The sequence below is a fragment of the Ranitomeya variabilis genome, chromosome 3 (genome assembly GCF_051348905.1).
Source record: "Ranitomeya variabilis isolate aRanVar5 chromosome 3, aRanVar5.hap1, whole genome shotgun sequence".
NCBI classification, from domain to species: Eukaryota; Metazoa; Chordata; class Amphibia; order Anura; family Dendrobatidae; genus Ranitomeya; species Ranitomeya variabilis.
Window position 1 is genome coordinate 312,993,013 of NC_135234.1, and position 24,251 is coordinate 313,017,263.

General features: G+C 42.1%; 1 protein-coding gene across 3 annotated transcripts in view; it reads left to right on the plus strand.

Annotated features, from left to right (window-relative positions):
* Positions 1-24,251, plus strand: part of TAF12 (TATA-box binding protein associated factor 12) — a 98,719-nt gene that overhangs the window by 29,851 nt on the left and 44,617 nt on the right. For all 3 annotated transcript variants that reach the window (XM_077295647.1, XM_077295646.1, XM_077295645.1), the window contains 3 exons: positions 998-1,255; positions 4,912-4,989; positions 5,424-5,538. In XM_077295647.1, the coding sequence (XP_077151762.1) occupies positions 1,082-1,255; positions 4,912-4,989; positions 5,424-5,538 (367 nt within the window). In that variant the 5' untranslated portion in view covers positions 998-1,081. The remainder of the gene's footprint in view (positions 1-997; positions 1,256-4,911; positions 4,990-5,423; positions 5,539-24,251) is intronic.

A 24,251-nucleotide genomic window follows, 5' to 3' on the forward strand; every position in this document is an offset into this window, starting at 1 on the left:
GCCACAAAGGAAGAAAAACAAAGGAGTACTATGTTTAGAGGACCTGCCTTCCACAAAGAAAATAGGTACTAAAGCACTGGTTACCCCGGCAGGGGGTAGACTAAAATTATTCTTCCCACAGTACTAATACTAATACTGGCAGTCCTCCTGGTACTCTGAAACCCAACTTAGGAGAGGCAGACCGCCCCCTTTTATTTTCTGTAGGTTTCCTGTTCCTATGGGGTGGATCCCTCTCTCAAGTGGGTGCTGTCGTGGACTCATTAAAAGAGCATTACCGGTAAGTAATCCGGCTTTTTAAAGAGGAGGGCAATCCCTTTTTAACACAGGGCCCTGTAGGCTTGGATTTCCTCTTCCCTTAATAATAAGGACCTTTTATTTAAAAAGTGTAATTTTTGTTTACTTGTGTTATCTTTGTCTAATATGTAAATTTATTTGGTGATCTAAAACATTTAAGTGTGACAAACATGCAAAATAATAGGAAATCAAGAAGGGGGCAAACAATTTTTCCCACAACTGTATGTGTAGCCTGTCTTATTTATCTGGATGAGGCTTGTAGAAATCTATGCCGCTGACACTGCTCTATTAACATGTATAGAACTCATTTTATATCACAAAAAAATTGTGCAACTAATCTGCCGGAAAAACAAATTGGAGGAACTGATGGCTTGTAGTCTTAGTAAATATGATTGCCATCCTTATTACAGACTATTTCTGACATTTAAACCCCTTAGCATAAAAAAAAGTTTATTCTTCCAGCCAGACATGCTCATCTCTGAATAGCTGCCCAAGGTCAGTCCTAAGCTAAATACAATTTAACGTCGGCAGTGCTCCCATTTAGTAGTAGAATATTCTCTCTACTGACATCTTGGGGTAGCAACCTGTGGGAGCTTGACAGTCCATTTCACAAGATACTGAGATGACAAATGTTCCTGTTCAAAGATTGAAGCTGTTTTGCAGAAAGTCCATATAACTGCTTCTACGTTAATTACATTCATAGTTTCTTGGGCCTGGGCCCCACACCCTGAAGCAACGCGCAGACGTATCCCGGCTGGGTGAGCTAAGAGGGAAGGCGCTCCAGATTATGAACCAATTCGGAGCATCCACGCTCCTCAACCTGTCAAGCTTTTCCTCTCCCACCACCATGTCTGCATCCACCACTGTGAAGCAGGAGCCAACCATGGCCAACAGTACTCCAGGTAACAAAGTGTCTGGAACAGCGGCAGGAGGAGGACGTGCAAGTCCAGATTCAAACCAGGTAAGTCTGAAATCCTCACATTCCAAAACTTTTGTTTTCTGTTATATATTATCTATGATGCCAAATAATGTCATGATTTACATCATATTACTGAGAATCAGAACATGAAAGGCATAGTTCCTGAAACCTGTTAAAATCCTGAATTCTTTAATTTAGCGGCAGAAGGCAACTGCCTTTCCCATTTCCCTAATGGGCTTATTTTATAATATTTTTATTGTATAAGTTTTGATCATTCCAAAATGTTCCTTTTTTTGTTATTGTCCAAAATACTTACTACCTCCCAAAGGGAAAGGGGGGAAAAGATGCTGCAACATTTCAAAGAAATAGTTTAATGACTGATCATGTATAGCTATGTCATCGGTTTTGTTCCTGCCTTTGATGCAGGCTCCGGCACTGAGCCTGCATCTTTCCCTGCAGATGACAGCTGATCTGATCAGGAGAACTCATAGGAGATCATCATTTATGCTATGTGTAGCACAGGTGATTGGATGATTGCAGCTTCAAGTCTGCAAAGGGGACTATTGAAGCCAGTAAAAAAAAACACAAGTTGAAGTAACCCCCCTTTTTCCCCATTCACAGTATAAATAAAAATACAAATATTTAATATCGCCACGTTCAGAAATGTGAGATCTATCAAAATATAAAGTAAATTAATCTGATCTGTAAATGGCATAGCAAGAAAAAAAAATTGAAACTCCAGAATTTACTTTTTTTTTTAAATTTTTTTTCTTTTGCTTCCGCAACATTACCATAAAATGCAATGGTGATCAAAACATCGTATCTACCCCAAAATATCAATGAAAACGTAATCTCAGCACCCAAAAAATAAGCCCTCGTGCAGCACCAGATCCCGAAAAATGGAGACGCTACGGGTCTCGGAATATGGCGACATTTTTTTGTTCTTACAAACTTTGGATTTTTTTTTTCGACACTTAAATAAGAAAAAGAACCTGTAGGGTTGGGGTCTGCATACTCATAATGGCAGGTCAGTTTTAGCATTTAGTAAGAAAAAAAATAAATTGTGGAATTGCACATTTTGTCCCGTTTTCCAGTACACTCTATGGTAAAATTAATGGTGTCATTCAGAAGTATAACTCTTCCTCTCAAAAAAAAAAACCAAACCCTCATATGGCTTTGTTGACTGAAAAACAAAAAAGTTATGTCTCTGGAAAGAAAGGGAGCAAAAAGTGGAAAATTACCAGGGGTGAAGGTGGTAATGGTGGATTCACAGCTAACTGCCTCATATATACCTTTGAGGCAAGGTAACTCAGGTCAGAGGACCTGGTGGTCTTGTTGAGTATTCTGGTCCGAGCACGGTCTGTGTCTCACATACGTGTGAAACCGGACTGACTGCGGCTCCTCAGACTTGCACTGGAACTTGCAGCCTTATAGACACACATTGACCGTTGGTTTTGGGCTTAGAGACTTGCAGTCTTGGCATTGTTGTCCATTTTTGGACAATGAAACATGTCGTCTGATTGTGGCCGAAGTAAAAAGAAGTGCCCACAGGACCCCTCCTTTTTTTCACTACCCTGCTGGACTTTGACAGGCCTTACCCTATACACAGAGAGAAACTGCCCTGCGTACACCCCTCCCTTTACTTTTCTCTGAAATACTGTGATGCTTTGGAGGCTTCTCTGTATTTAAAGGAAATATGTTACCAGGTTTTTGCTACCTCCTCTAAGAGCGCATAATGTATGGAAAGGGAACCTGATTCCAGCAATGCATCACTTACTACGTGCAATAGTTATGATAAAATCAGACCCCACCCACACCACTATTTAGTGACTTTATATTTACATTGTACAGGGGTTGGACAAAATAATGGAAACACCTAACATTTTGGCATCATAATCTTCGAACATGCTATAAACATGCAAACCGTGACATATGGTAATGTTTTGTAGTTGATTATTTGTGTTATGTGATATGTGTATGTAACTTAACTGTTTGCTTTGCTGAATTGTAAGTACATTGATGAGAACCTGATACCAATGGCAGACCTCTGGGATTTTAAAGAGGCCAAATTGTTGGTGCTTGTATGGCAGGCGCTAGTGTAACAGAAAGTGCCCAAATGCTTGGCGTGTCAAGAGGTACTGTCTCCAAAGTAATGACTGCGTTTGAGAGAGAAAGAAAAACGTCAGTAGCAAAGCACAGGTCCGGCCGAAAGTCAAAGTTGACTGAGAGAGACCGTCGGACTCTAAAGCGAATTGTGAGAGTGGTTCGCAAGATCACGGCTCCAAAAATCACTGCTGAGCTCAATGAACACCTACAGAGCCCAGTTTCCACGAAAACTGTTAGTCGGCAGCTGCACAAACCTGGATTCCACGGAAGAGCTGCAATTAGAAAACCACTGCTCTCAATGACAAATGTTTCCAAGCGTTTAGAGTGGTGTAGAAACCTCCAGAATTGGTCCCTCGAGCAGTGGAAACATGCGATATTCTCAGACGAATCATCGTTTACCCTATTTCCGACCTCCGGCCGAGTGTACGTTTGGAGACAGCCAAAAGAAGCATTCCATCCAGACTGCCTTCTCCCAACCGTAAAACATGGCGGAGGTTCTGTGATGATCTGGGGTGCTATTTCGTGGAGATCCCCCGGGCCAATGATATCCCTTCATGGAAGAATTAACAGCCGAGATTATTTAGGCATTTTGGGCGACCAAGTGCATCCAATGGTTCAAGCACTGTTCCCGGAGGGGAACGCCATCTTTCAGGATGATAATGCACCAATTCATACAGCTAGAATCGTTAAAGCATGGCACGAGCAACATTCTAATGAAGTTGAGCATCTCATCTGGCCCCCACAATCCTCAGACCTCAACATTATTGAGCATTTATGGTCGATTTTAGAGATTTAGGTTTTAGAGATTCAGAGGTCAGGTTAGATTTCTGCCGCTATCGTCGCTCAAAGAACTGGAGGGTGTTTTTACTGCAGAATGGGCTAAAATTCCTTTGGAAACAATTCACACCTTGTATGAATCCATACCTCGGAGAATTGAGGCTGTAATCGCCGCAAAAGGTGGACCTACACCATATTAAACTAACTTTTGTTTATGTTTCCAGGTGTTTCCATTATTTTTGCCAACCCCTGTATATTGACAGTAAGGTGATCAATGCTGGGAGTGATTTGTTGGACCAGGAGGCACATGAACTGTAGTGCTAATATCCTGCTGGCTAAGCACTGGTTGTATTGAAACAACACACAGCCTATTAAGTGACACTTTGCTTAAATCAGTGTCTCTGGCCCCACGTCATGCCGCACTCCGATAACTCATCAAAAACTTGTTGACAGATGCACCTAAATGCTGCCCGCCAGAGGAGTGTGAAACTGCTAACTGGTTCTTTTTACCTGTTCCGGAGTAAAAAGTGAAATTTATAACATACCGTATTTGATGCATGTTTATAACGGACTGGCCAAACTTTGCAACTATGATGTATGTCCCAAAGTTGATTTGTAGCATACACTAGCTAGAACCTTTCATCTGCTTTATCTTGATATCATTGTCACATTTCTATGGGAGATGTCACAAGCCAACCAATCATTGTAATGCCAGATGCTGGTGCATGTGTTGGCTTGTATACACTTGCATAAATATAGAAGTAGAATAGCAAATATCTGTTTGTTTGTTTGTTTGTTTGTTTTTTTCCTGTTAGGTTCTAAGCAAAAAGAAGCTTCATGATTTGGTGAGAGAAGTGGATCCAAATGAACAGTTAGATGAGGATGTAGAAGAGGTGAGTCAATGAATTAGTTCATGCTGGGAAAAAATCTCTTATAAGGCTATGTGCCCACGTTCCGGATTTTTAGCGTTTTTGCGGCAGTTTTCCGTTGCAAAAACGCTTATTAAGTATCCCATTATTTTAATGCATTCCACAATTTTTGTGCCCATGCTGCGTTTTTTTCTGCAAAAAAAAAAAAAGCATCCCAGAAAAAAACCCAGCATGTTCATTAATTTTGTGGAAAATCTGCAGATTTGCTGCTATATTATTGTATTGGGACGCTCTGGAAAAAAACACGAGAAAAGCGCGCCAAAAAAACGCGATAAAAACGCAAGCGGATTTCCTGCAAAGGCAGTCTGGATTGCTTCAGGAAAATTCTGCATACTTTCAGCTACGTGAGCACATAGCCTTACACTTTGTGTTTTATGTAACAATTTCTTTTCCTACAGATGCTTCTTCAAATTGCAGATGACTTTATTGAGAGTGTGGTTTCTGCAGCCTGCCAGTTAGCCCGACACCGCAAATCCAACACACTAGAAGTCAAAGACGTACAGCTGCATTTAGGTACTGCTCCCTTAGTATGACTCTACTGCTTCATAGGAACTCATAATGTAACAATGGGAAAAGCTGGAAAAGAATCCTGCTCTATGTGCACGTATTTGGATGGGAGATGACATTAAAATATGCCAATCTTCAATTTATTGGTAGTCTTGTTAAGGGAATCTGTCATGTAAAAGAAAACAAAAGGAAAGTTTGTTAGATAAGGTTCCTTAGCTTTGCCGTTGCTGCAGTGAGAGTCCCACTGGCGGAAGGAACTGAACGTTATTCCTCCCAGCAGCCTTAGGCTTTCAGGCACAGGGGTTCAGCCAGAATCGACTGTCAACCATGGCCGGGGTGTGGTTATAACCACTGCACACTGTATACTTGACCGGTGATTTAAGCCAAGTTGGCTGCACCCCTATGACTGAAAGCCTGAGGCTGCTGGGAGAAATAGAGGAATTTGAAGCTGTGCGGCAGTCAGTGTGGTAACCACACCGCTTCAGAGCGCTATTAATCCCATACCTGCATGTTAATAGCGCCTTTTTCTATTATACGCTTCCTATAATATGTAGTGTTTGTGTGTGTATATGTGTGATATAATATAATCTAATATATAAAGCTGAATGTGTGTGTGTGTGTATGTATGTATGTATGTATGTCCGGGATTGGCATCTGAACCGTCGCAGCTACAGCCACAAAATTTTGCACAGTCACACGTCTGGACCCCGAGAGCGTCATAGGCTATGTTGTGAGGTGAAATTTTAACCCCGCGCTTTCCAATTCACCAAACAATTTTGCCCCTATCGACATAATGGGGAAAAAGTGAAAGGAAAAGTGTTGGAGGCGTCGCAGCTACAGGCACAAAATTTTGCACAGTCACACGTCTGGACCCTGAGAGCGTCAAAGCTATATTGTGAGGTGAAATTTTAACCCCGCGCTTTCCAATTCACCAAACAATTTTGCCCCTATCTACATAATGGGGAAAAAATGAAAGGAAAAGTGTTGGAGGCAAATTAACAGCTGCCAGATGTGAACAAGGGGGACTTAAAGAATGACAGCGATGGCACCAAAGAGTATATACTGTACAGTTGCTAAGGTGGGGCCCCAACATGGGATAATCACACCACCACGGGGATATGAACACACACACAAAATGCGCCACACACTACCACGTGCTCGAACACATATACCACCCTCAGTGCACATTTCACCACACATACACCAACCTCGCCACATAAAAGTAGAAACACAAAAGTCGCCGCTCAAAACTCGCCACGCGCAAAACTCTCCACATGCAAAACTCGCCACACGTGCAAAACTCGCCACACGCAAAACTTGCACACGCAGAAAAATTGCCACACGCAGAAAAATTGCCACATGCACAAAAGTTGCAACACATGCAAAAGTTGCCTCACACAAAACTTGCACATACTCAAAAGGCACCACACATAAAACTCGCCACGCGCAAAACTCGCCATGCGCAAAACTTGCTGCACACAACTTGCTACACTAACCTGTCACATGCAACTCGACACACAAAAAGTTGCTACACGCATGTCGCCACACAAAACTCATCTCACAAAAGTCCCTACATGCATGTCGCCACACGCAACTCAACACTCACAACTTGACACACGAAACTCGCCCTAAAACACACACAAGTCTGGTATCCTTCAAAAATAAAAATCTGATTAATAAGCAGACAAACTACAAGAGCAACAAATGTACCATATAGGAATCCGGCAGCTGTCAGTCACATGACCAGTCTATTATGTGTATGTGTGAGCTAATATATACTGCCAGGGGGTGGGCTTACTGTTGGCTGGGGATTTATCAGGCTGCCATTTTAGCTTACAAATACTGAGGTAAAAATACTGACCAAATAACGTGTGAACGAGGGCTAATACAGGAGGAGATGACATACAGCTATATACTATATACAGGAGATGACACACAGGTATATACTATTTACAGGGGAGATGACACACAGGTATATACTATATACAGGAGGAGATGACACACAGATATATACTATATACAGGAGAGATGACACACAGGTATATACTATATAGAGGAGGAGATGACATACAGGTACATACTACATACAGGAGGAGATGACATACAGGTATATACTATATACAGGAGGAGATGACACACAGGTATATACTATATACAGGAGCAGATTACCTACAGGTATATAGTATATACAGGAGGAGATGACACAGGTATATGCTATGTATAGGAGGAGATGACATACAGGTATATACTATATACAGGAGATGACACACAGATATATACTATATATAGGTGAGATGACACACAGGTATATACTATATACAGGAGATTACATACAGGTATATCTAATATATAAAGCTGAATGTGTGTATGTATGTATGTGTGTATGTCCGGGATTGGCATCTGTACCGTCGCAGCTACAGCCACAAAATTTTGCACAGTCACACGTCTGGACCCCGAGAGCGTCATAGGCTATGTTGTGAGGTGAAATTTTAACCCCGCGCGTTCCAATTCACCAAACAATTTTGCTCCTATCTACATAATGGGGAAAAAGTGAAGGGAAAAGTGTTGGAGGAAAATTGACAGCTGCCAGATGTGAACAATGAGGACTTAAAGAATGAGAGCGATGGCGACAAAGAGTATATACCGTACAGTTGCTAAGGTGGGGCCCCGACATGGGATACTCACCACACACGGGGATATGAACACAAACACAAAATGCGCCACACACTACCACGTGCTTGAACACATATACCACCCTCCGCACACATTTCACCACACACACACACCAACCTCGCCACATAAAAGTCGAAACACAAAAGTCACCACTCAAAACTCGCTACATTCAAAACTCGCCATATGCAAAACTAGGCTCACGCAAAACTCGCCACACGTGCAAAACTCACCTCATGGAAAACTCACCTCATGCAAAACTTGCACACACAGAAAAATTGCGACATGTACAAAAGTTGCACCACATGCAAAAGTTGCCTCACACAAAACTTGCACATACTCAAAATGCACCACACATAAAACTCGCCACGCGCAAAACTCGCCATGCACAAATCTTGCTGCACACAACTTGCTACACTAACCTGTCACATGCAACTCAACACACAAAATGTTGCTACACGCATGTCGCCACACAAAACTCATCTCACAAAAGTCGCTACATGCATGTCGCCACACGCAACTCAACACACACAACTTGACACATAAAACTCGCCCTAAAACACACACAAGTCTGGTATTGTCCTTCAAAAATAAAAATCTGATTAATAAGCAAACTACAAGAGCAACAAATGTACCATATAGGAAATACGGCAGCTGTCAGTCACATGACCTGTCTATTATGTGTATGTGTGAGCTAATATATACTGCCAGGGGGGAGGGCTTCCTGTTGGCTGGGGATTTATCAGGCTGCCAATAGCAACCAATCACAGCTCAGCTTCTATTTTGCTACAGTTAATTAACCTGAGCTCTGATTGGTTAATATAGGCAACAAAGACATTCTCAGTATAACAAAGCTAATATATGTTGTGAAATGCTTCTATTTGCTTAGTTTTTGCCTTTTAATAATTACATTTCTATCTATTTGTTTTGTGGTTTTTGTGTGCAGAATAAATTTTTGTTAACACATTCTATTTTGCTAACAGCAGTCATTAACCCGGGCGAAGCCGGGTAGTACAGCTAGTCTAATATATAAAGCTGAATGTGTGTGTGTGTGTATGTATGTATGTATGTATGTATGTCCGGGATTGGCATCTGAACCGTAGCAGCTACAGCCACAAAATTTTGCACAGTCACACGTCTGGACCCCGAGAGCGTCATAGGCTATGTTGTGAGGTGAAATTTTAACCCCGCGCTTTCCAATTCACCAAACAATTTTGCCCCTATCTACATAATGGGGAAAAAGTGAAAGGAAAAGTGTTGGAGGCGTCGCAGCTACAGGCACAAAATTTTGCACAGTCACACGTCTGGACCCTGAGAGCGTCAAAGCTATATTGTGAGGTGAAATTTTAACCCCGCGCTTTCCAATTCACCAAACAATTTTGCCCCTATCTACATAATGGGGAAAAAATGAAACAAAAAGTGTTGGAGGCAAATTAACAGCTGCCAGATGTGAACAAGGGGGACTTAAAGAATGACAGCGATGGCACCAAAGAGTATATACTGTACAGTTGCTAAGGTGGGGCCCCAACATGGGATAATCACACCACCACGGGGATATGAACACACACACAAAATGCGCCACACACTACCACGTGCTCGAACACATATACCACCCTCAGTGCACATTTCACCACACATACACCAACCTCGCCACATAAAAGTAGAAACACAAAAGTCGCCGCTCAAAACTCGCCACGCGCAAAACTCTCCACATGCAAAACTCGCCACACGTGCAAAACTCGCCACACGCAAAACTTGCACACGCAGAAAAATTGCCACACGCAGAAAAATTGCCACATGCACAAAAGTTGCAACACATGCAAAAGTTGCCTCACACAAAACTTGCACATACTCAAAAGGCACCACACATAAAACTCGCCACGCGCAAAACTCGCCATGCGCAAAACTTGCTGCACACAACTTGCTACACTAACCTGTCACATGCAACTCGACACACAAAAAGTTGCTACACGCATGTCGCCACACAAAACTCATCTCACAAAAGTCCCTACATGCATGTCGCCACACGCAACTCAACACACACAACTTGACACACGAAACTCGCCCTAAAACACACACAAGTCTGGTATCCTTCAAAAATAAAAATCTGATTAATAAGCAGACAAACTACAAGAGCAACAAATGTACCATATAGGAATCCGGCAGCTGTCAGTCACATGACCAGTCTATTATGTGTATGTGTGAGCTAATATATACTGCCAGGGGGTGGGCTTACTGTTGGCTGGGGATTTATCAGGCTGCCATTTTAGCTTACAAATACTGAGGTAAAAATACTGACCAAATAACGTGTGAACGAGGGCTAATACAGGAGGAGATGACATACAGCTATATACTATATACAGGAGATGACACACAGGTATATACTATTTACAGGGGAGATGACACACAGGTATATACTATATACAGGAGGAGATGACACACAGATATATACTATATACAGGAGAGATGACACACAGGTATATACTATATAGAGGAGGAGATGACATACAGGTACATACTACATACAGGAGGAGATGACATACAGGTATATACTATATACAGGAGGAGATGACACACAGGTATATACTATATACAGGAGCAGATTACCTACAGGTATATAGTATATACAGGAGGAGATGACACAGGTATATGCTATGTATAGGAGGAGATGACATACAGGTATATACTATATACAGGAGATGACACACAGATATATACTATATATAGGTGAGATGACACACAGGTATATACTATATACAGGAGATTACATACAGGTATATCTAATATATAAAGCTGAATGTGTGTATGTATGTATGTGTGTATGTCCGGGATTGGCATCTGTACCGTCGCAGCTACAGCCACAAAATTTTGCACAGTCACACGTCTGGACCCCGAGAGCGTCATAGGCTATGTTGTGAGGTGAAATTTTAACCCCGCGCGTTCCAATTCACCAAACAATTTTGCTCCTATCTACATAATGGGGAAAAAGTGAAGGGAAAAGTGTTGGAGGAAAATTGACAGCTGCCAGATGTGAACAATGAGGACTTAAAGAATGAGAGCGATGGCGACAAAGAGTATATACCGTACAGTTGCTAAGGTGGGGCCCCGACATGGGATACTCACCACACACGGGGATATGAACACAAACACAAAATGCGCCACACACTACCACGTGCTTGAACACATATACCACCCTCAGCACACATTTCACCACACACACACACCAACCTCGCCACATAAAAGTCGAAACACAAAAGTCACCACTCAAAACTCGCTACATGCAAAACTCGCCATATGCAAAACTAGGCTCACGCAAAACTCGCCACACGTGCAAAACTCACCTCATGGAAAACTCACCTCATGCAAAACTTGCACACACAGAAAAATTGCCACATGTACAAAAGTTGCACCACATGCAAAAGTTGCCTCACACAAAACTTGCACATACTCAAAATGCACCACACATAAAACTCGCCACGCGCAAAACTCGCCATGCACAAATCTTGCTGCACACAACTTGCTACACTAACCTGTCACATGCAACTCAACACACAAAATGTTGCTACACGCATGTCGCCACACAAAACTCATCTCACAAAAGTCGCTACATGCATGTCGCCACACGCAACTCAACACACACAACTTGACACATAAAACTCGCCCTAAAACACACACAAGTCTGGTATTGTCCTTCAAAAATAAAAATCTGATTAATAAGCAAACTACAAGAGCAACAAATGTACCATATAGGAAATACGGCAGCTGTCAGTCACATGACCTGTCTATTATGTGTATGTGTGAGCTAATATATACTGCCAGGGGGGAGGGCTTCCTGTTGGCTGGGGATTTATCAGGCTGCCAATAGCAACCAATCACAGCTCAGCTTCTATTTTGCTACAGTTAATTAACCTGAGCTCTGATTGGTTAATATAGGCAACAAAGACATTCTCAGTATAACAAAGCTAATATATGTTGTGAAATGCTTCTATTTGCTTAGTTTTTGCCTTTTAATAATTACATTTCTATCTATTTGTTTTGTGGTTTTTGTGTGCAGAATAAATTTTTGTTAACACATTCTATTTTGCTAACAGCAGTCATTAACCCGGGCGAAGCCGGGTAGTACAGCTAGTATATATATATATATATATATATATATATATATATATATATATATATATATATATATATATATATATATATATATATATATATATATATATATATATATATATGTGTGTGTATATTTAGGATTTGTGTAGAGTATATACTGTATAGATTATAGATGGATAGGTAATTTATATATAGTACGCTATAAGGGGATAGATCTTTACTTGTAGTACCTACTGTATAGGTGGATAGAGAATTTGTATATTCTGTAGAGATGGATAGATAATTTATGTATGCTATATAGATAACTTGTATATATACTGTATAGATGGATAGGTAGGTTAAATGTAGTACATGCTTTATAGATGGATAGGTAATTTATATGTAGTATATGTCTTCAAATCGAGGAACATTGCACTGGCGAGGAAGACACAGCTCGTACATAGCCTGGTCTTTTCGGTAGTAACATATGGATGCAAAAACCGGACGATAAAGAAACAAGTCAGAAGAAGAATCAATGCCTTTGAAATGTGATGCTGGAGAAGGATGTTACCAATACCATGGATGGCAACAAGAACAAACGCATCAGTTTTGGAACAAATCAAGCCAAACATGTCACTTGAAGCAAGGATCACCAAGCTACAACTTAACTTCTTTGGACACATCATACGAAGAGACCAATCATTGGAGAAGGACATTATGGTCAGAAGAATAGAAGGACAAGGCGAAGAGAAATACCAGCAACCCGATGGCTTGATACTATCAAGATAGTGATGGAGAAGTCCCTGGTGGACCTATCTGGGATGCACAAGATCGATCTTCTTACAGAGCGTTCAATCAACAAGTCGCCATGGTTCGAGATAAAGCTTAAGGACAATGATAATAGTAATAATACTAGTTGGACTGTGCAAAATTTTTGCACATTGGTTGTCGGGGGCGCAGGCAATTTCAGGAAAATTTAGCTGGTCAAATGTAAATGTATCTAATGAGATGATGAACACAGAGAGGTATGTGTGCCACTGGTGGCCCGATTCTAACGCATCGGGTATTCTAGAATGTGTACGTATGTATATAGCAGCCACATAGTATATAGCACAGGCCACGTAGTATATAGGAGCCATGTAGTATATAGCAGACAAATACTACGTGGCCTGTGCTATAGACTATGTGGCTGCTATACACATACATACCTACATATTGTAGAATAGCCGATGCGTTAATACAGGCCACGCAGTATATAACAGTGGCCACGCAGTATATAACACAGCCCATGTACTATATAGCAGCCACGCCGTATATAACACAGGCGACGTAGTATATAACACAGCCCACGCAGTATATAACACTGCCCATGTAGTATATAGCAGCCACGCTGTATATAACACAGCCCACGTAGTATTTAGCAGTGCGGGCACCATATCCCTGTTAAAAAAAAAAATTATTAAAATAAAAAAATAGTTATATACTCACCCGCCGAGATCCAGCGAAGCTCTAGCGATGCGTGCGCGGCTGCCCCCATCTTGCGTTCTCAGGATGCATTGCAAAATTACCCAGATGACTTAACGGTCTAAGTCTTGCATCTCTGGGAACGGAAGATGGCGGCAGGCTTGAGCGCATCGTCAAACGACGGAAGGTGAGAATAGCAGTTTTTTTTTTTTATTATTATTTTTAACATTAGATCTTTTTACTATTGATGCTGCATAGGCAGCATCAATAGTAAAAAGTTGGGGACACACAGGGTTAATAGCAGCAGTAATGGAGTGCGTTACCCGTGGCATAACGCGGTCCGTTACCACTGGCATTAACCCTGTATGAGCGGTGACCGGAGGGGAGTATGGAGCAGGCACTGGGCACTGACTGCAAGAGAGTAGGGAGGGACTAATCGGACTGTGCCCGTCGCTGATTGGTCACGGCAGCCATGACAGGCAGCTGGCGAGACCAATCAGCGACGCGGGATTTCCGTGACGGAAGTTGCCGACAGAAAGACGGAAGTACCTCTTAGACAAATATATATATATATATATATATATATATAGTGGCCCGATTCTAACGCATCAGGTATTCTAGAATATGTATGCATGTATGTATATAGCAGCCACATAGTATATAGCACAGGCCACGTAGTATATAGCAAATATTACGTGGCCTGTGCTATATACTATGTGGCTGCTATATACATACATACATACATACATACATATTGTAGAATACCCGATGCGTTAATACAGGACACGCAGTATGTAACAGTTGTCACGCAGTATATAACACAGCCCAAACAGTATATAACACAGGCCACGCAGTATATAGCAGCTACGCAGTATATAACACTGGTCATGTAGTCTATAACACAGGCCACGCAGTATATCACACAGCCCACGTACTATATAACACAGCCCACGTACTATATAACACAGCCCACGCAGTATATAGCAGCTACGCAGTATATAACACAGGCCACGCAGTATATCACACAGCCCACGGAGTATATAACACAGCCCACGGAGTATATAACACAGCCCACGGAGTATATAACACAGCCCACGCAGTATATAACACAGCCCACGCAGTATATAACACAGCCCACGCAGTATATAACACTGCCCACGCAGTATATAACACTGCCCACGCAGTATATAACACTGCCCACGCAGTATATAACACTGCCCACGCAGTATATAACACTGCCCACGCAGTATATAACACTGCCCACGCAGTATATAACACTGCCCACGCAGTATATAACACTGCCCACGCAGTATATAACACTGCCCACGCAGTATATAACACTGCCCACGCAGTATATAACACAGGGCACGCAGTATATAACACTGCCCATGCAGTATATAGCAGCCACGTGGTGTTTAACACAGCCCACGCAGTATTTAGCAGTGTGGGCACCATATCCCTGTTAAAAAAAAAAAAGTAATTAAAATAACAAATAGTTATATACTCACCCCCTGAGATCCAGCGAAGCTGTGCCGAGAAGCGCGGCTGCCGCCATCTTCCGTTCCCAGGATGCATTACGAAATTACCCAGATGACTTGGCGGTCTCGCGAGACCGCTAAGTCTTCTGGGTAATTTCGCAATGCATCTCTGGGAACGGCAGATGGCGGCCGGCGCGAGCGCATCGTCGGACTACGGAAGGTGAGAATAGCAGGTTTTTTGTTTTTTTATTATTTTTAACATTACATCTGTTTACTATTGATGCTGGATAGGCAGCCTCAGTAGTAAAAAGTCCCACGGCAATGTCGCTGATTGGTCGCGCACGCCGGCTGGGCGCTACCAATCAGCGAAGCGGGATTTAAATCCCTCGGCAATGTCAGCTGTGCGCGACCAATCTGCGAAGCGGGATTTAAATTCCGCGCCAATGTTGCTGATTGGTCTCGGGAGATGATGACGTAGTGGTCTCGCGAGACCGCACGTCATCATCTCGCGAGACCGCAATGCATGGACCGGTCACCGGAGCGTCGCGAGGAGCGGTAAAGGCCGGTTCTGGATGCGAGGGCCAATGGACGGTGAGTATATAATGATTTTTTTTTTTTTTTTTTTAACATTAGATCTTTTTACTATTGATGCAGCATAGGCAGCCTCAATAGTAAAAAGTTGGTCACACAGGGTTAATAGCAGCATTAAGGAAGTGCGTTACACCGCGGCATAACGCGGTGTAACGCAGCCATTAACCCTGTGTGAGCGGCTTACTGGAGGGGAGTATGGAGCGGGCACTGACTGCGGGGAGGAAGGAGCTGCCATTTTTCCCCCGGACTGTGCCCGTTGCTGATTGGTCGTGGCTGTTCTGCCACGACCAATCAGCGAGTTGGATTTCCGTGACAGACAGAGCCCGCGACCAATGAATATCCATGACAGGCAGACAGAAAGATGGAAGTACCCCTTAGACAAATATATATATATATATATACACTCACCGGCCACTTTATTAGGTACACCATGCTAGTAACGGGTTGGACCCCCTTTTGCCTTCAGAACTGCCTCAATTCTTCGTGGCATAGATTCAACAAGGTGCTGGAAGCATTCCTCAGAGATTTTGGTCCATATTGACATGATGGCATCACACAGTTGCCGCAGGTTTGTCGGCTGCACATCCCAAAGATGCTCCATACAAGGCAGGATGGATCCATGCTTTCATGTTGTTTACGCCAAATTCTGACCCTACCATCCGAATGTCGCAGCAGAAATCGAGACTCATCAGACCAAGCAACGTTTTTCCAATCTTCTACTGTCCAATTTCGATGAGCTTGTACAAATTGTAGCCTCAGTTTCCTGTTCTTAGCTGAAAGGAGTGGTACCCGGTGTGGTCTTCTGCTGCTGTAGCCCATCTGCCTCAAAGTTCGACGCACTGTGCGTTCAGAGATGCTCTTAGGCCTACCTTGGTTGTAACGGGTGGCGATTTGAGTCACTGTTGCCTTTCTATCAGCTCGAACCAGTCTGCCCATTCTCCTCTGACCTCTGGCATCAACAAGGCATTTCCGCCCACAGAACTGCCGCTCACTGGATTTTTTTTCTTTTTCGGACCATTCTCTGTAAACCCTAGAGATGGTTGTGCGTGAAAATCCCAGTAGATCAGCAGTTTCTGAAATACTCAGACCAGCCCTTCTGGCACCAACAACCATGCCACGTTCAAAGGCACTCAAATCACCTTTCTTCCCCATACTGATGCTCGGTTTGAACTGCAGGAGATTGTCTTGACCATGTCTACATGCCTAAATGCACTGAGTTGCCGCCATGTGATTGGCTGATTAGCAATTAGGTGTTAACAAGAAGTTGGACAGGTGTACCTAATAAAGTGGCCAGTGAGTGTATATAATGTGTATATATATGTATATATATATATATTACAGTATAATGTTTTCACTAATATTTGAGCCCAGGGATCCCTTATATGTCCATTTTTGATTTTCCCCTTCACAGCAGCACTGCCATCTATCTGCAGTGTAGGGAAGTGCAAAACAGCCCTATGTATGTAAACGGAGCAGCTCCCTGTACAGCAGTGCCACTTTGACGGTAAAAATGATGGAGAATTGACCCCATAACTGAGCATATTTACACCATTGTATAATAATTGGAAATATCCCTTTAAAAAAAAAAAAAAAAAGGAAAATCTGCAGATTATTTTACCTTTTTTTTTCCCCCCCCCCCTTCGGTTGGATTTTTTTTTAATTCTCCCATCGGGAAACTATGTACAGTCTGAGTTATGTCAACGCTGCAGTTTTTTACTTAGAACCAGATAAGCTGCAACCTTAGAAGGAAGATAGACTTTTCAATGACTGTCCAATAATAAGGAAAATCTGATGGTTCAGAACCTGTTCGGTCCCTTTTAGGCTGCATTCATTTATATCTTCAGTTTTAAAGCTGAAGTCTTAAATAGGTTAAGTTTTACTTTTATTCTACTTCCACATATGTAGCAAATATTTTATATGTACCTGCCTGAAATCGGCTTGGCAATGAGTTCAACAAGCTGAAAAGCCCCCAAGGCAAATGTTAGGATTTGTTTCAGCTTTGTGGTAGTATGCTTTGGGGTAGTGTGGTGCCACCTGCAGGTCATTTTTCCTTACTGCAGGTTTATGAAAATTAATGTTTAAACTGTATTTTGTGATCACGTGGATGTATGGTTTGTTTGGCTATATTCTTGCTGAAGGGGGCAAGTTTACCTTTCAAATGGTGTATCATTTGTGTGTGTGGGTGCAGCATGAACGGAGATGTAAAATAATCACCGAAAAAGAGTGTATTGAAATAATATAGGATACTGTAATATATATAGTATACGTGGTATAGATGGATAGATAATGTACATGTAGTACAAGCTGTACACATAGATAGGTAATTTATATGTAGTACATACTGTATAGATGGATAGATAATTTAGTCATGGCTGAAAGTGTTGGCACCCTTGAAATTGTTCCAGAAAAGGAAGTATTTCTCCCTGAAAGTTATTGCAATTGCACATGTTTTGTTATACACGTTTTTTCCTTTTGTGTGTATTGGAACAGCAGAAAAAATTGGACAGAATTTCACACACAATGCCAAAAATGGGCACTTTTCCAAAATTGTAGGTAAACCACTTTATTTCAAGCATGTGATGCTTGTTCAAACTTACCTGTGGCAAGTAAGGCTGTGTGGACACGTTACGTTTTTGGTGTTTTTTTGCAGCAGTTTTTCCACCTGGAATTGGGCCAAAAACACTACGGAATCCTTATGCCAGCTAACTCAATGAGAATCCTGAAGTACTTTGCACATGACCAATAATTTTTGAGTAATTGCAGTGCATTTTATTCTGCAGCATGTCAATTCTTTGTGAGAATTTTTAGCGTTTTTTCACCCATTGCCTTCAATTGAGTCAGTCAAACCTGCAACAAAAATGCTTATATAAAAATGTTTGCGTTTTTCCTTGCATTTTTACCGACTTCCTATGGTGTTTCCCACACTTTTATCTGTGTGACAGCGAGAGAACCACCGTCGGTTGTGATTGGCTGTAAAGTTGCCACTGGTAAAACAGTTACCGCCGTCAGAGCGCTGAAGGGTCACACTGTCAGATATCAGCGTGACCCCCGCAGCTGTGATTGTGACCTGCGGTAAAAAGATTACAGTAGGTCAGCAGGCGTCGGCTGATGAGAGACTACTACTCCCATCAGCAGGCGCCTGCTGTCACTGAGAACAGTCATAGCAGGCACCGCTGATGAGAGAAATAGTCTCTTGTCAGCCGGCACCTGTGCTCAAACTTTAAAAGAAAAAAAAAAACCATGTTAAATAATTAAACCTATTCAAATAAAGAACACATTATACTCATCTAATACCAAATCGCCAATACCCTTGTCTCCTTTATAAAAATAACAAAACATATACACCGTAATGCCCGTGTCCCCTGTAAACAATCAAAAATAATAAACAACCATATACTCTCCTGTCAGCCGTAGTCCACGTAATCCTAGTGTCCCACGGTGATCACACTTGTAGAACGGTCACTGCGAGACTCGGTGAGAAAAGGTTTTGCGCAGCGATGGTGCCGTAAGTGAGATCACCGGAGCTCATCAGCTGATTAACTCGTGTGACCTCTCTCACGGCATGTCAATGCTATACATTGCGGAAGCGATGACGCTCCTGTCAGTATTAAGCCAGCAGTCACAACTTCGATGTGAGTTTTACAAGTGAGATCGCCATGGGACACTCGGGATTATGTGGACTATGGCGGACAGCAGAGTATATGGCTGTTTATTACTTTTGAATACTTGATTATTTGTTTGTTTTCCATTTTTTTTATAGCAGAAAAGGGCATTGGGGATTTGGTGTTAGGTGAGGGTTAAATTTAGATTTAATAAAGGAGTCTAATTTTTTTAAATTATATAAAGGACTTTATTCTGGGTGTATTTTAATTGCAAACATTTACTATGGGGTTAGTAATTGGGTCTTTTTGTAAACTTCTCACCATTACTAACCTGGGCTTCATGTCAGCTGCCAATACATGGCCCACATGAATCCCAATACTATCACCCCACTTGCCACCAAGGCAAGTGGGAACAGCGAGGCTAAGTGCCAGATTTGCCGCATCTTATTGATGAACCATTTCTGGGGCGGCTGAGAGCTAATGTTTTTGTCTGGGAGAGGGGCCAAGATCAATGGCCCCTTCCTACGCTATTAATATCAGTCCGCAGCTGTCTGCCTAGCCTGTGCTGGTTAGGTTTTATAGGTAGACCCTGTGTCAATTTTTTTTTTCCTGGGGTCCCCCTGTAAACTAGCCTGTAATGGCTAAGCAAACAGCTATAAGCTGATATTAATAGCCTGGGAACCTTTATGGCTATTGGCTCCTTCCCAGAATATTAACATCAGCCCTCATCAGTCAGCTTTCTTACTGCTGGTTATGAAAATTAAGCAAGAGGACACGCACATTATTTTCTTTTGTTGTAAAAAGCAAGTATTGCTGTGTACGCTGAATTCTCCCAGTTGCTGTTTGGTTATAGCCTACGTGTGTGTGTGTTTATTCAACTCTTTACTTACAGGTTTAGTAATGAGGGTGTCTGGCTGACACCTCTTCATTACTAAACCTACTGCTTGGTGTCAGCGACAGCTGATGACACCAAGCCCTAATCCCATTATCCTGATGCCACACTGCATCAGAATGAAAAAGAAGGTGTTGAACCAGGAAATTACATTACAAAACATTTTTTTTTTTAAAATATTTTTATTTAGCTAAAAAAAAGCATTCATTGCTGTTCAGAAACGTGACGAAAAAAGCGTGTTTTTCTGCCAAGAGATGCAGAAACCATGCAGGAATCTCTGCAAGCAAATACTCAATGTGAGTACGTACCCCAACAGGTGTGGGTAATGTAAAAATCACACCTGAAACTAGATAAAAAGGTGAGAAGTAGACTCAATTTTTGCATTGTGTGTCTGTGTGTGCCACACTAAGCATGTAGAACAGAAAGCGAAGAGAACTGTCTGAGAACTTGAAATCCAAAAGTGTTGAAAAATAACAATCTCAAGGTTACAAGTCCATCTCCAGAGATCTTGATGTTCCTTTGTCCACGGTGTGCAACATACCATATATACTCGAGTATAAGCCGACCCCACTAATTTTGCCACAAAAAACTGGGAAAACTTATTGACTCGAGTATAAGCCTAGGGTGGAAAATGCAGCCGCTACCGGTAAATGTCAAAAATAAAAATAGATACCAATAAAAGTAAAATTAATTGAGACATCAGTAGGTTAAGTGTTTTTGAATATCCATATTGAATCAGGAGCCCCATATAATGCTTCATACAGTTCATGATGGGACCCATAAGATGCTCCATACAAAATACGCCCCATATAATGCTCAATATTATAATATGCCCCATATAATGCTGCACAAAGGTTAATAATGGCCCCATAAGATGCTCCATTGAAACATTTGCCCCATACAATGCTGCATAAAGGTTGATGGCCCAATAAGATGCTCCACACATTATGGCCCCATAGGATGCCCCATACATTATAGCCCCATAAGATGCTCAAAACATTATTCCCCATAAGATGCTCCACACATTATGGCCCCATGAGATGCTCCATACATTGTGGCCCCATACATTGTGGCTCCATACATTGTGGCCCCATACATTGTGGCCCCATACATTGTGGCTCCATTCATTGTGGCTCCATTCATTGTGGCCCCATTCATTGTGGCCCCATACATTGTGGCCCCATACATTGTGGCCCCATACATTGTGGCCCCATACATTGTGGCTCCATTCATTGTGGCTCCATTCATTGTGGCTCCATTCATTGTGGCCCCATTCATTGTGGCCCCATACATTGTGGCCCCATACATTGTGGCCCCATACATTGTGGCTCTATACATTGTGGCCCCATAAGATGCTCCACACATTTGCCCCATTTGCTGTTGCTGCGATTAAAATAAAAAAAATCACATACTCGCCTCTCTTCGCTCAGGCCCCTGGCACTTGCGATAGTCACCTTCCACGTTCCATCGCTGCGCGCTGCTCTGTCTTCCATCCTCTGCACTGACTGTTCAGGCAGAGGGCGGCGCGCACATTAATCGCGTCATCGCGCCCTCTGACCTGAACAGTCACAGCCAGAGGACGGAAGACAGAGCAGCGCGCAGCGGAGGAACGAGGAAGGTGACTGTCGCGCAATGCTCACCTCCCCCGATATACTCACCTGCTCCCGGTGCGGTCCCTGGCAGCGTCTCACTGTCAGATGGTCTCCGGGAGCCGGCGGCATCTTCCTGTGTTCAGCGGTCACGTACCGCTCATTACAGTAATGAATATGCGTGCATATTCATTACTTTAATGAGCGGTACCACGTGACCGCTGAACACAGGAAGAGCTGCCCGTAGACCATCGGACATGCAGGGACCGCACCAGGAGCAGGTGAGTATGTGACAGCCGCCGCTGCCCCTCACCCGCCGACCCCACGCCGACACTGACTCGAGTATAAGCTGAGAGGGTCACTTTCAGCCCAAAAAAGTGGGCTGAAAATCTTGGCTTATACTCGAGTATATACGGTAATCAAGAATTTTACAACTCATGGCACTGTAGCTAATCTCCCCGGATGTGGACGGTAGAGAAAAATTGATGAAAGGTTGCAATGCAGGATGGTGGATAAGCAGCCCCAATCGTGTTCCTAAGAAATTTAAGCTGTCCTGCTGGCTCAGGGTGCATTAGTGTCATCGCAAACTGTCGACATTTGAATTAATATAAAACGAGGAAACGAGGGGATTATAGGGAGAGAAATGGAAAGCGCAGACTTCTGAGTGTAGCAGTTAGTTTCCAAACGTGTATACTCAGTGTGAATCCACTCACCTTTTTGGTGTCTTGAGATACTGCGTATAGATCCAATCCATGGATCACTCCATTCCTCTTTCCATTCAGTTTGCTGCATAGATTTGGAAACCGATGAGCGCACTGAACAGTGCTTTCATAGGCGATAACACTTTGTAAATATTTTTCCCAGCAATATGCGCTCCTCAAGGATGATGATGATGGAACTCGATATTCTGATTCGAGGATGATTTTTATTTCAAACTAAAATACAACCGGTTTCGACTTCTTGGAGTCTTCCTCAGGTGTAATGTCATGCCATCTGAACACATTTTATAGCAGATATCCCTGCATGTTAATTTGGGTGGGGGCTGAAAGATCTGTTTGTCAGACACACTCAGATATGCAGGATTTTGCACTCTGGGGAATCTAACAAAATTCATATACCAAATAAATTTTATACACAAGTTTTTTCACACAAGAAAAATAAAAATATGCTAAAAAATTTCACACACAAAACATTTTTGACACACACATTTTTCACAAAGAATTTTTTCTTTTCTAAAAACACTATAAATATAATTATACTATAAAAGAAATTTATTTTAAAATGTTATTAAACACACTAAACATACTAAAGTGTGATATCATAATAAAATACAAAATCCTGCAAACCTATTCATTATAGCAAACAAAAAAAAAATTTTCTTTTTTCATATTGTGACTATTTCCAAATGCCAAATAGAATTTTTTGATATTTCATTCATGTCAAAGCTAAAACAAAAAAAAAAAAAAAATCTAATATGCAATTTTGTACCTGTCAATTTATTTGTTTTGTACATCATATATCCTCTATAACACCATTTAATGTATCTGGGTATAATGTACCCAGACAGAAGATCCAATATGATTCTTTCCAGTTTAACTTTTGTACTCTATTAGTACAATTCTCAGGTATTTGCTCCAGCGGGGTTATGGAAATATTGAATGTTTTATTATGCTTCAAACATACCATATTTTCTGGCGTATAAGATGACTTTTTAACCCCTGAAAATCTTCTCAAAAGTCGGGGATCGTCTTATATGCCGGGTACGGCGTGTGCAGGGAGGAGCGGTCCTGGATGGTTCCCAGTCATCTCCGGTCCTTCGCGCAATGCATCCTTGGGAACGGAGCCTGCCGCTTGCACCGCTGAGAGCCGGGGAACGTCGGAAGGTAAGTTTATCCATATGTTTTATTTTTATTCTTTTTTTTTTTTTTTTTTTACATGAATATGGATCCTAGGGCCTGAAGGAGTCTCCTCTCCTCCAGACCCTGGGAACCACCCAGACCGCACATGCCGTATAAGACAACACCCGGCGTTTAAGATGACCCCCGTCTTATACGGCGAGTATATCCCAAACTCCATATTTTATATGGAAAAGTTGGGGGTCTTATACGCCCAGTTGTCTTATACACCCGAAAATACAGTAAATGCCGGGATAAGCTCTGTTTTTAAAAAAACCTTTTTTAGTATTGTCTGTGGCCATTAATACGGGATCGTAAGGACTGAATTGTCCAACCCACGTATTGCAGGCCACAGGCACAGGCAATAACATATCACAAAATCAGTATCACACGTTAGTTTCTGTGTGATCGCTATGGTTTCACCCGTACTATACGACGTGATGTAATGA